A 14,140-nucleotide genomic window follows, 5' to 3' on the forward strand; every position below is an offset into this window, starting at 1 on the left:
TTAAGTTCCACGAGACACATTTTCTTGAATGTGAAAACGCCTTATATTTGTTTGACTGGCAAAGGTGTTTGTTAAATATTTAGTATATAAGTGTGCTCTGTTGAAAATGACTAAATATTGAAACTATATAAAAACTTGAACATAGGCGAGACATTAAGGGAAGTTGGACTTTGGTTCGGACCTTTTAATTGGAAAGAATTTTAGTCGTGGACCTCTGTGACTAAATTGAATACCTCTGCGCTAAACCATACACACACTTTTTCAATTTCCAAAATGTCCCTCTACAGTTAGCATCAGGAGGAGGTTTGACAAAAATAAGGCGAGACAGTTCCATGCCCTATAGGAAGGCTGACTTTATGTCCATCGAATGAAGTGTCCATTGAATTTGACAAATCACAGCTACAAGAAACCTCAGCGACTCTGAGGCACTGGTTGGTGAGTCTTTTTGTAGCTCAGCGACTTGCAGGTCCTCAAATCCTCTTCCAACAAGCCTTGCTTTTGGAACTAATCCAGTCACTGTCGCTTTCAAAATGCATACCCATCGTGTGGATATGCACTTTTGTCCCTTGTCCTCAACTTCCTCAAACACATAATTTTGTCTCCAATTTTGTGTTTTTCTTGTTTTGGCTTTGTCAAATAAGACATCATTTGTCACAAATATGTCCTCACTTCTATGGTCCGTCACATTTTGATCCACCTGGAATTGAAAATCTTCTAATTGTGAAACATCTGATAATTCGTTGGTGCCAGCCACTCCCGCATGCTCAAGCAGCTCCAAATTGTGCCAATTTTTATATTTTCCAGTCGCTTTTCCTGCACGTCCCTAAACCTTGGCTGTTTGTTGAATGCTGGTTTCTGGATTTTTGACAGTTACAATCTGACCAGTCTTTAACTTGATATTTCTTTCATGCTCTTGTCCTTCAGCCCTTGAGTTCACAAGACAGGTAATGGGTCATTCTCCGTGTACTCGGCATGTGGCTCGCCTTCCAACTCCTCAGCCGCATCAATGGTACACCGTTGCTTATTGTTGGTCTCTTTCTCACAGGTAATTTGAGAAACATCATCATATTCCTGAGCAGCATTCTTCAGTCTGAGTTGATGAACTCTAACACAGGTGCCTCAATGTCAAACAAAAACAACTGCACCATCCTGTTCAGTGACTACTCCTGGCCCTTTCCATTCTGGACAGTCAACGCGTTTGTAGTAAACCTCGCTACCTAGTTCATACTTCTCATTTGTGTGAGATAGCTGTTTCTTTAGAGCTCTACGAATTCTCTCAGAAGATTCTGTTTCAGTAAAAGCATTTCTTGCTGCATGCTGTGGTAAAATATGCTTTGCGACCCATTCACTTTTTGTGTTGCCTTCTAAAGCTGGTGCTTTGTCAATCAACACAGAAGGTAGGTTGGGATTCTGTCCGAACACCACCTGCCATACAATTCTTTGCCATTGAAGACCAATCTATAGCAGTGCTCCAGTTGCATCCAGTGCTTGTCTTCACTTTCATTATAATTTCAGAAAGGGTTCAATTGTGTTGTTCTAACAGCCCATTACTCCAAGGACTATAGGCGGATGTTGTTTTTACTTCCATGTTAAAATTCTCAGCCATGTCTCTCACTTCTTCATTATTAAACTCCCCACCATTGTCACTGAACAGTTCTTTAGGGGGGCCATGAACACTTATAATAATATTGCCTTTATTAGTCCCACAATGGGGAAATTCGAGATTCGAACCCAGGCCTCCTGGGGAGACTGGGTCCTGAACGCGGCGCCTTAGACCACTCGGCCATCCTGTTTGACAATCTCAGAAGACTTCTTTGTAGTCAGAACACTCCCTGCACTAAACGAGTGAACTGGTCAATAATATGTAGGTACCATACTCCAGACTCCAGCTCATGCAAAGCTACAGCAACGGTTTCATGATGCGTTGATGCAAATGGTAAGCCAACAACTGGTTTTGGTTTAACCCCACGATATTTTGATACTTCACATTGACTTACTACATTCAGTAGCAAGTTGGCACATCCAGAATCTTTGTTCCCAGAACTGCTCAAAAGTGTTGGTGGCTTGTCAGCAGAGGCATGTCCAAATTGTTTGTGAAGTTTCTCTAAAACTTCCATCTTCTCATCGGTAGTCATTTCATCTGTTATTGTCAGCATTTCTTCCTCAGTAGCTGGCACATGGTCCATGTTGGCATTACATCTTGGTATCTTCCAGTTCCGGCGCCGCGCGAGTGGCTGCCTGTTTACAGCAGCGTGGTTCACTATTGAGCCTTTTTCGTGTGTTTTTTCCCTTTACCCTGTTTTATTTTATTTTACCTCATCGCAGCAATGGACATCCAACTTGCGGTGGTCTTACTGCTGTTGGGGGCTGTTTTTTGCGCAATCGTGTCCGGAGGCAAAACTCGGAGCTCCGGATCGATCGTGTACTAGCCTGGCTAGCCAGGATGGCCGAGTGGTCTAAGGCGCCGCGTTCAGGACCCAGTCTCCCCAGGAGGCCTGGGTTCGAATCTCGAATTTCCCCATTGTGGGACTAATAAAGGCAATATTATTATTATTATTATTATTACTCAAGAGATCAGCTGTTAGCACTCAGTGCTAACCCCGCGTCGGCTCCCGAAGTGAGACCCGATATCCTCCGCGAGCTGAGGAGGAAGAGGATGTCGTGCGGGGGCTAAACGCCAGGCAAGGTGGAGACGATACCACCCCGTCCTCCCGTCCGTTATTATGATGAATGTTAGATCCCCCCCCAATAAAATGGACGAGCTAACAGCGCTAACCTAGCACAAGAGGATTGTCCGGGAGGCTAGCTTGCTGGTGTTCACGGAGTCGTGGCTAACAGAGCTAACCAGAATGGCCGAGTGGTCTAAGGCGCCGCGTTCAGGACCCAGTCTCCCCAGGAGACTTGGGTTCGAATCTCGAATTTCCCCATTGTGGGACTAATAAAGGGCATCTTATCTAATAATAAAGGGCATCTTAACGCCGGACGCCGTCGTGGAATTGGACGGCTTCCAAATCCTACGTGCGGACAGGACACTGGAGAGCGGTAAGAGAAAAGGGGGAGTGCTGGCTATGTTTGTTAATGATAGATGGTGCAACCCTGGGCACATAACTGTTAAGGATCAACTTTGCAGTCGGGACATTGAGCTGATAGCTGTTAGCATGCGTCCGTTCTATTTACCGCGAGAATTCAGTCATGTGATCGCGGGGGCGGCGTACGTGCCACCCTCTGCTAACAGTGAGACAGCCTGTGATGTACTGACTCCAGCTGTGAGCAGGCTACAAACACAGCACCCAAATGCCCTGCTCCTTATCTCCGGTGACTTCAATCATGCTTCTCCTTCCTCCTCTGTGCTTTCATTCACACAATATGTAACCTGCCACACCAGAGACAATAAAATATTGGACCTTTTCTATGCCAACACGAAGGAGGTGTACACATCACTGCCCCTCCCCCCGCTGGGCAAAGCTGACCACAACTTGGTTGCTCTCCTGCCTGTGTACAAACCTCTGGTCCGCAGGCAGCCAGCTGTGACACGCACAGTTCAGAGATGGTCTGGAGAAGCCGAGGAGGCCTTAAAGGACTGTTTCAACACAACTGTGTGGGAGGTATTCAGCGAAGCCCACGGGGAGGACATTAATGGTCTAACAGACACAATTACAGACTATATTAATTTCTGCATGGAGAACACCATTCCCACCAGGACTGTAAAATGTTTCTCCAACAACAAACCCTGGATCACACCGGACATCAAAGCTCTCCTGAAGGAGAATAAGAGGGCTTTTGTGTCAGGCGACAAGGACGAGATGAAGAGATTGCAACGTCAGCTGAGAAGGAGGATCAGAGAGGGGAAAAAGTCCTACAGGATGCGGATGGAGGGACAAATGCAGCGGAACAACGCCAGGGATGTCTGGAGGGGCCTGAAGACCATCTCAGGCCATGGACAACCAGGTAAGACCCAGAAGGGGGGGGGGCTTCAGTGGGCAAATGAGTTGAACCTATTTTTCAATTGGTTTGATCAAATGCCTGCCCCCGCTCAGGCTCCCCTGCTGCAGCCCCCATCAACCCCTCCTGCCACTGCGAACGAGACCCTCTCTCCCCTCTCTTCTCTCCCCTCTCTCTCTCCACAGGCTCCAGTTAACAGCCTCATCAGACAACCACCACTTCCTCCTGCTCAGCCTTGTTCCTCACAACATCTCAGGTGAAGAACCAGCTGAGGAAGATGAAGGCGAGAAAGCACCAGGCCCAGATGGGATTAGCTCCCAGCTTCTCAAATCCTGCGCAAACCAGCTGTGTGGAATCGTCCAGCACATGTTCAACATAAGCCTGAAGCTAGGCACAGTCCCCCAGCTGTGGAAAACATCCTGCCTGGTTCTGGTTCCAAAGACACCCCATCCGACGGAGCTCAACAACTTCAGACCAGTGGCGCTGACGTCTCATCTGATGAAGACCCTGGAGGGACTAGTCCTCGTCCATCTGCGCCCCCTGGTCAGCTCCTCAATGGACCCACTCCAGTTCACATACAAGCCTGGCATCAGTGTGGATGATGCCATCATCTACCTACTCCACACTTCACTCACCCACCTGGAGAAGGCGGGGGGCACGGTGAGGATCATGTTCTTTGATTTCTCCAGTGCTTTCAACACCATCCAGCCCACCTTATTGGGAGACAAGCTGGAACAGGCGGGAGTGGCCCACCACCTCATCACATGGATCCACGACTACATCACAAACCGGCCACAGTACGTGAGAACACAGGACTGTGTGTCTGACGTGCTCCTCTGCAGCACGGTAGCGCCACAGGGAACTGTTCTGGCTCCCTTCCTGTTCACCCTCTACACCTCGGACTACAAATACAATTCCACAACCTGTCACCTACAGATGTTCTCTGATGACTCTGTGATTGTCAGCCTCATCCCTGACGGTGACGATCGGAAGTCCAGAGGGGTTACGCAGGGTTTTGTGGACTGGTGTCAGCAGAACCGCCTCCAAATCAACGCTGGGAAATCCAAAGAGCTGGTGGTGGATTTCCGCAAGCATCGGCATTCTCCATCTGCACCAGTGAATATCCAGGGAACAGACGTTGAGAGGGTCTCAACTTACAAGTACCTGGTTGTTCATTTGAACAATAAACTGGACTGGAGCGACAACACAGACGCTCTCGATAGGAAGGGCCAGAGCAGACTCTTCCTACTCAGGTTTGGCATTCAGGGAACACTCCTCAGGAACTTCTATGACTCGGTGGTTTCGTCAGTCATTTTCTATGGAGTGGTCTCCTGGGCAGGAGGCATCTCGGGCCGGGACAAAAAGAGGCTGGACAAACTAGTGAGGAGGGCCAGCTCTGTCCTGGGCTGCTCCCTGGACTCTGTGGACTCAGTGGGGGGCTGGAGGATGACGGCAAAACTGTCATCAATGCTGGACAACCCAGCCCACCCACTCAATGACACTCTTAGAACACTCCACAGATCCTTCAGTGATAGACTGTTACACCCTCGCTGTACGAAAGAGAGATTTCGCCGCTCCTTCCTGCCGGCTGCTGTCAGACTTTTTAACAAGAACATTGGGTCAGGCCTACAAACGGGTGGGCATTAGTGCAATTGTGCAGTCCTAGGATGCAATATACACTACTACTGTACTTTCAGCCAACGGTGTACTTAAATATTGACCAATGATGTATTTTGTTTACCATTACAGTATTCTAATTACAGTACTTTTATCACTGCAGTATTTCTACCATTGCAGTACTTTTATCACTGCAGTATTTCTACCATTGCAGTACTTTCATTATTACAGTACTTTTATCACTGCAGTATTTCTGCCATTGCAGTACTTTCATTATTACAGTACTTTTATCATTGCAGTAATTTTACCACCACAGTACTTTTATCATTGCAGTATTTCCTATCATTGCAGTACTTTTACTTTTACAGTACCTTTATCATTGCAGTATTTTCTATCGTTGCAGTACTTTTACTATTACAGTACTTTTATCATTGCAGTATTTTCTATCATTGCAGTACTTTTCTATCATTTCAGTACTCTTACCATTACAGTACTTTTATTATTGCAATATTTTTATCATTGCAGTATTTTCAATCATTCAGTAGTTTTTATCATTACAGCGTTTCCCCCTCTGTATCATGGACAGGCATTAGGAGTGTTTCCTTACACTTGTATATGTTGTATATACGTTTATACTGTGTATATTTGCATGCTTTTTATGTCTGCTGCTAATGTTATACATTAACGGCAACATTACGCCGCCGACTCTGTGTGATCTATATCTTTGCTGCTGTAACACCTCAAATGTCCCCATTGTGGGACTAATAAAGGACAGCTTTATCTTTATCTTTATCTTTACATTTACCATCAGTGTCCACGGAGCTAGTAAAATCCAGTTTGACAGGTTGGTCGAACATTACTGCATTGTCACGCTCCATGTCCAAAACTGTTCTTGCTCTTTTTAGTAATGACTTACTTAAAAGCAGGGGGATGTCAACAGGTACAACTTCAGTTGGGAAATTTTGTGTGCCCAATTTTAGCAGGTATCTTCTCACTTTTCACTGAGCAGACCACTTTTCCATCTCCAAACTTAAATGGTCTGTGACTTTGTTTTTCAGTCTCTTTCATAGTATTTGCACTATTCTTTCCCAATACCGAGCTGTAGTGCTCAAACCACTGTTGTCCCCACACTGTTCTGGTACAAGCAGTATTTATTATAGCAGTGCCAAAACATTCAGTCATGAATATTTCTGCATCTGTAGGTGATCCCTTGGTTAGCAGTGTAACATTACACTCTTCCGTTTGATGATCCTCAGTTATAGTGACATTCTCACTTCTGTGTTAGCCCAGTGAAACATGCTTTGACACACTGCACATATTGATCGCCTTCCATACTTGTCAAGGGGATTTGCACCATTCTGTGGAGTTTTCTGCCGAGTGTTCTTTTGCCAGGCTTTGCCTTTTTTTCGTTGCTGCTCCGGAGCATACACAGTTTCCTGGCTGATGGCATCCGCCGCAGCACTCGCATTTGCACCAAATATCCTCTTCAGTGCGGACTTCATATTACCAAATGTTAAGTCGCTGCATGCTGTTAAAGCCAGCTGCCTGTCTGTCACCTCCAAGCACGCTGTGTCCAGCATCTTAAACGCTGAAACAGCATCGGGTAGTTCGATGTTGTATTGCCGCATTGAATAGCGCTGTTCAAACCGGATAATATAGTCCGCCATGGACCCATTCATGTCTTTCATAAAGCGGTCAAAATTGGAGAAAGCTTTGTATATTCTGTCGTTTTTTTCTTTTTGAAACAGCCCATCAAGTTTGGCAAATAAAGTGTTCATTCCCGTGTCTTGATTGAATTTCCATCGCTGTTTCTCGCGCCCTACCTGATAGCGCCAAAGCCATCGCAAGGACTTGCTTTTTTTTTCTCCAAGTTGGCGACTCTTGTCCAAATTCTGACCTCATTTTTCCAGCTTTCGTAGGGTTTTCCTTCTTCAAACGGTGGTGGAACTCTGTAGTTGCTAACCATCCTCTGCTACCAATGTTAGCATGAATGAAAATGCTTACAACTCGTGAACACACTTTGTTGGTAACTCCTCTTTTTGCCTCCACAGCAAAAACACTAAACATCCCACAACCCCGTGCCCTCTCATCCTTTTCCCCAAGTAACACTGCACCCTAGGAGTTTGGCATGTGAAGGTGATTACTCAAAATAAAACAACACAGTCTAAATTCCTTTGCTTGCACTCACGCACATACACGCAAATATAATAACACACACTCACCAAACATGTATACCTATGAAGAGTTTTACTATATTGCTGCCAAAAATGGGTAGTGAGCTTCTGCTATGTTAGCGGTTTATGCTTGCTTGCTGAGTTGTGATGACGATCTTAACTGGCGAATATTGTGTTCATTGAAATTGTGAAATAATTAAAATTGTGTGCATAAATTTGTGTTGAACATCCTGGATGTTGATAATGTACGTTCCTTTTTGGGTTGCACAGTAACCATTGCAATGTATAACTGTTCTGTGACTCTAAGGACTCACGAAGTAACCCAAATTATTAACCTAGGGTAATGGGAATTCACGAGATGTACGTCTGCATATCTCGGCCATTATTGCCAGCTTCATGCTCAGACAAATATAGGTATCTTTGTATAGTATGTGTCATCAGACTTTCGGGCTACATGTAAGGATAAGAATTTCCGACAGAAATATAGCTTCTGTTGATGTTAATGCGTTTTGCAGTTATGCAATTACAGAATAGCATAACATTTTAAAAAGTTATTTGATGTTGAAAAGCGACATTATTAATATGCAACTAAGGAAATGTAGTTGAACTTGTAACATGACTTATGATGCCGCGCAACACTCTAAGTTTAGTTGTGTGCGTGTGTGGGGGTGTGTGGGTGTGTGTGTGTGCTTGTGTTTTACCTTTGCTACACTTTGTTCAGATAATGAACTTTCATCAACCTATAAAAATGAGAAGCGAAAAACAAATGGTGAGACTGACTGAAAAAAAAACAACACATGCACACATAAAATGTTGGACAAAGAAATGCAAACAGAAATCTTTACATCGGTCAAATTAGTCATATTTATTGAGCGTTGGTTAAAGTGAGCAGTAAAAATGTTGCCAGGCAGAATTGCATTCCAGGCCACTACATGCTCAAGATAAAAGGAAAAAAAACAACAAAATAACTTGTAAATGGTTGTTTGTCTCTCTGTGCCCTGCAATTGGCTGGCGACCAGTTCAGGGTGTCCCCCACCTACTGCCCGAAGAGAGCTGGGATAGGCTCCAGCACCCTACCCCCCCTTGTGAGGACAAGCGGTAGAGATAATGGATGGATGGAACTACACACAAATATTTTTTATTTGTTTTGCAAACGTCTTTGTATTAATATTCTAATTTATGAGGTACCTAGGTGGTAGATAACTACCAAACTGCAGAGAGTACCTGGTGTTAAGACACACAAGCCTGTATCTCAGTGAGCGGTGAGTTTGCAAGTATGTGCGCGCAAAGCAAATGTTTTTTTGTTTTTTTTTAACAGGGTTCATTCAATGTTGCAAAGACGTTCGCTAGGCATTCCTAGACAGTTTTTATAGTTGCAAAAAATTAGTTCAAATTATCTTAGCGACATGAAAATGTGTTTGAGACCATTAAAATTGTTGGCAAACGTCTTTGTGACGAAAACCACATTGACCAGGTGCGCACGCAATCGCAAACCTTTGTCGTGCAGTGAAGATGGAGCGATATCTAGCAGCAGGTTGAGATTTTTTCCAATGTGATTCACAGACCCAATACAGTATAAGAAAAGACACTCTTCGCAAGTATGAACCTTTCAGCTGTTGTTAGTCATGGCACTCTATGACCATGCATTCACCCTCTCTCTCTCTCCACTGCACTTTCTTCTTTCTCACCCAGCTTTTCTCTGTCTACAGCAGCTGATTCTTTTCTGTTTGTGCCTGGATGTGACCAGTGATGTGATCAAATAGGACAAAACCATAGGCAGGCTCTGGCACAAGCTGGTGCCAAAAAGAGACGACAAGGAGAAGATTCATTTAAGAGTGTAGGGAAGGAGACAATGAGAAAAAAATATATGAGACTAAGAAGATTTGCCAATTATGAGAATGTTAATTTCAGAGCAAGAACATACCTTATAATTGACCTTTTGAAGAACTTGTTGCGCGTCACTCTCGAGGATCACTCTATCAAAAGAATAAACTTAAATTCAGTATTTCGTTAAACCATATTCGAAACAAGCCAATATGTATTCTACATTGTGAATTAACTACAATATATACAAAATATTTACTTTATTGTCACAGGTAGTGGTGCTGTTGGCGGATGGTCTTGGATTGAACTCGCGCTGCCAGTATGTCTCCCGTATGGGAGTGCAGAGCGCTAAAATTCCAGGTTTAAGTTTTACATACAAAGGTGACCAAGTAAAAAAAGAAATGAGAATTGTAGACCAGCCTTATACGGTGTGCAGGCTGAAGCATACAATAACACAACACGCTCACACACCCAAAAATGTTTTTTTCCTCTTCCCTGCACCCGTTGCAGTCAACTTGGGAACAATCCCTGGTCTACTAGGCGACCACAATCAACTAGTTGAGCACACCTGGCCTACATGCTCACATCGGCCATCAATAAGCAAATTCACCTGACAGCCTGGAACAGAGAAAAGGCCGACAATATACTGTAGCGCTCCAACGATGAAATGAGGATCAGCAAACAACATTGTTATTTCATATGTATCAAGTTTATTTGAGAAACTCGGAAGGATGATAACCAACGGAACATTTCAGTACACTTTAAACCTGATAACACCCGGAGACAGGCCCAAAGTGGCTAATCTGGAGCACCGAGAGAATTCATGGGTTACTAAGGGGTCGCTATTCAGGTCTGCAAAGCCAAATGTTATGACCAGCAAGTTTGTTTTAGGAGTTGAAGCTCTATTAAAGCCTTCTCATTTTAAACTACATTTACACATTGTTAGGAAAGAGTAGGCCATTATAATATAGCGATGACTGCATGACCTATGTTCCCAAAAGTTGCAATAATTCAGTGCTTCTCAATTATTTTCTGTCACGCCCCCCACCCTGCCAAGAAGAAAACAATTTGCGCCCCCCCACCACCCTCTCTTCGCCGCAACTGTAAATAATAGCATTTTCCTTGCAAAACAAACCTACACCGTAGAGTTAATACTCGCTGCGCACAATTATTTAAATAGCACATTTCACAACAGCTGTAATATTGCAAGGACACTGGAGAGGTTTTGTGAGGGGTGAAGTTTTTTTTTTTAAATTACTTTTTGTCAAGTATAATTTTGTATTTCTGTATATGAAAAGGCCAATTTTCTTTTACATTTTGTACTAATGTACATGTTCTCTGTATATAGATGTTTGATAAATATATAAAATGTCCCTCAGCAAAGCTAAATTGATAAATATAATTTTGAGAACTATTATTGTGTAGAATCTCGAAACTCAGTACTGTGTGGTGCAAATATTGATGAAATGATAAATATTTACGATACATTTGACATTGAACCTCTTCGTCGTGATGATGTCATCCGTTTCCGTGTTGCTAAATTGCTAACGTAGCCGCCGTCTTATTTTCTGTTTCGATACGTAATGGTTGGAATACAACATTTCTGTTCATAACTGGTGGCGGCACGGTGGCCGAATGGTTAGCACGATGGCCTCACAGTGAGAGACAGCATCGGGCGTGGGTTTGACCATCCGGCCATCCTGTGTGGAGTTTGCATGTTCTCCCCGTGCTTGCGTGGGTTTCCTCCGGGTACTCCGGTTTCCTCCCACATTACAAAAACATGCATGGCAGGCCGATTGAACACTCTAAAAATTGCCCCTAGGTATGAGTGTGAGCGTGGATGGTTGTTCGTCTCTGTGTGCCCTGCAATTGGCTGGCAACCAGTTCAGGGTATCCCCCACCTACTGCCCGAAGATAGCTGGGATAGGCTCCAGCAAACCCCACGACCCTAGTGAGGAGAAGCGGTACAGAAGATGGATGGATGGATGTTCATAGCTGCTGGCTCTCCGCCCAAACGCGGTTCGAGTAAGACTTCTGTTAAATGTCGAGCGTACATCGAAGCACTTATTACTCTGTAATTCATTTTAGCGATTAGCACGCTTAGCGCCGCCTCGTTCGCCAACTCATTTAGAACGCTTCTTGTTCGTAGAATTGTTTATTTGTCATCGCGCAGCTCGTTGCTGTTTACAAATCACTTTGTGGTCTTTTCTACAGTGTTCGAAGTTTTTGAGTCATCAGTGAGTCACAACGCACCATGAGATAATTGGCATTCCAGCATTCTTTGTTACAGTTAGAATTAATACTTATGACTGTGTTTAATATGCTATTTTGCACAGACAGGGTGTAACATACAATAGTTGTGCATTCAATTATTGCAGTGGTTCTCACAATAGTGGGTGGTGCGATGCTGAGGGGGGCGTGTGTTACCACGCAGTACTGATTAAAAAAAAAAAAGGGTTGCCCTGTCGCTCGTTTTCCCGGAAGAAATTTCTTTCGCCGCTACTCGAATACTAGCTGCCAAGCTATCTTGCACCACAGCAGTATGAGCTTTATTTGTACTATATCTAAGTCCGTGCACACCAGCAGCAACGAGCTGCGCGACGACAAATAAACGATCCCACAAACAAGAAGCGATCTAAACGAGTCGGCGAACGAGGCGGTGCTAAGCGCTAAAATGATTATAATAAATCCTTCGATGTACGCTCGACTTTTAACAGAAGTCTGACTCGAACCGCGCTTGGGCGGAGAGCCAGCAGCTATGAACAGAAATGTTGTATTACAACCGTTACGTATCGAAACATAAAATAAGACAGCGGCTACGTTAGCAATTTAACAGACGCTCTCAGACCGGAACACGGAAACGGATGACGTCATCCCGACGAAGAGGTTCGATGTCAAACGTATAGTAAATATTTATCATCTCATCAATATTTGCACCACAGAGTACTGAGTTTCGAGATCTACACAATAATAGTTCTCAAAATTATGTTTATCAATTTAGCTTTGCTGAGGGACATTTTATATATTTATCAAACATCTATATACAGAGAACATGTACATTAGTACGAAATGTAAAAGAAAATTGGGGTGTGAAAATGCATTTTCATATCCATAAATACAAAATTATACTTTACAAAAAGTAATTTTTAAAAACTTGAGAAAAAAACTTCACCCCTCACAAAACCTCTCCAGTGTCCTTGCAATATTACAGCTGTTGTGAAATGTGCTATTTAAATAATTGTGCGCAGCGAGTATTAACGGTGTAGGTGTTTTTTTTTGCAATGAAGATGCTATTATTTATAGTTGCGGTGAAGAGAGGGTCGGGTGGCGCGAATTGTTTTCTTCTTCATTGAGAAGCATTGACTAAAGCTGTCCAATCGAGCCTACGTGCACAAATTGATGAAGCCAGCTCAGATCAGAGGTGAAAGGTCTTCTAAGAGAACCAGAACAGTCCAATTGCAATGATTTCAATGCCCTGAGAATAATGAGTTTTACAGGGTCAAACTGTCTGAAAGGCAGAGAAGTTGTCTTTATCTACTTGTGTGTTGGAGGCAGAGTTGTGAGAAAAACAATGATATTCCTTCTGGATCTCAGGATTCTTACCCCCCATCAATGATTTCATCAACAATGAGAAAGGCACCTTCCATGTTTTCAAGGAAACACCGACACTCCACATTTTTCCTGCAGAAAAAGGATAACAAATTCATTAATTCAAATTCAGAATTGAGAGTGTATACGTCAGATTAGGATTGCGCTGATATCAAACATTTAAGCAAATAGTTTGGATACACTTGAAAAATTACACCAGAGTCAACCGTTTTCACAACATAGGCCTATATACAGTTTGTAAAACAACTACTCCCTCATAGAAGAGCCAATTAAGTTGTCTTGATTATAACCAAATACACCAGGCCGGGTGCAACCACACACCTATGATTATGTTATGCAAGGACCAACAAAGACACTTACTACATACAGTTTAATATTCAGGTATAGTATCAGTTAGTATGTGAATTAATTACCTCAGAATTTGACTGAGACAGTCAAATAGGCAGTTGAGTACCGACATCAGCATCAACTAGAGTAAAAAGAAAAAGATCATGATTAATCATTATGGTGGCTATTGTGCTACTGGGAAATATTATATGTAACTTAATTTGACTGTGCCTTTTAAAAACATTTTGAATTAAATGAATTCAACTTGAGGCAGAACGGTGGTCGACCGGTTAGCATGATGGCCTCATAATACACAGGTGAAGGGTTTGATTCAGGTTCCGGCCTTCCTGTGTGGAGTCTGCATGTTCTCCAAGTAAGCGATCCAGTGAATATATAGATATATGGTATTGAGAAAGAGAAATATTAAATTGGTTATTTAACCAATTACGTCCATTTGTATTCTATCATTTATTTCAGGGGTGTTTCCAGTCAAAATGAAAATAGCTTTTCAAATGTATAAAAGTGGTGATGAACATGATTTTTTCAACTATAAGCCAATATCTGTCCTTCCATAATTTTAAAAGGTATTAGAGAAATTGTTGGTAATTAGGTTAGATAAATTCACAGAGCAATACAATATTTTAAGC

General features: G+C 43.1%; 1 protein-coding gene across 3 annotated transcripts in view; it reads right to left on the reverse strand.

Annotated features, from left to right (window-relative positions):
* Positions 1-14,140, reverse strand: part of copz2 (COPI coat complex subunit zeta 2) — a 46,582-nt gene that overhangs the window by 9,831 nt on the left and 22,611 nt on the right. For all 3 annotated transcript variants that reach the window (XM_088316387.1, XM_088316389.1, XM_088316388.1), the window contains 4 exons: positions 13,580-13,635; positions 13,161-13,238; positions 9,658-9,709; positions 8,435-8,473 (listed from right to left, as the gene is read on the reverse strand). In XM_088316387.1, coding sequence (XP_088172513.1) covers positions 8,435-8,473; positions 9,658-9,709; positions 13,161-13,238; positions 13,580-13,635 — 225 coding nt within the window. The remainder of the gene's footprint in view (positions 1-8,434; positions 8,474-9,657; positions 9,710-13,160; positions 13,239-13,579; positions 13,636-14,140) is intronic.

Source organism: Idiotropiscis lumnitzeri, chromosome 15 (assembly GCF_059441095.1).
Source record: "Idiotropiscis lumnitzeri isolate Australia: NSW breed Sydney's pygmy pipehorse chromosome 15, RoL_Ilum_1.0, whole genome shotgun sequence".
In the NCBI taxonomy this organism is placed as follows: Eukaryota; Metazoa; Chordata; class Actinopteri; order Syngnathiformes; family Syngnathidae; genus Idiotropiscis; species Idiotropiscis lumnitzeri.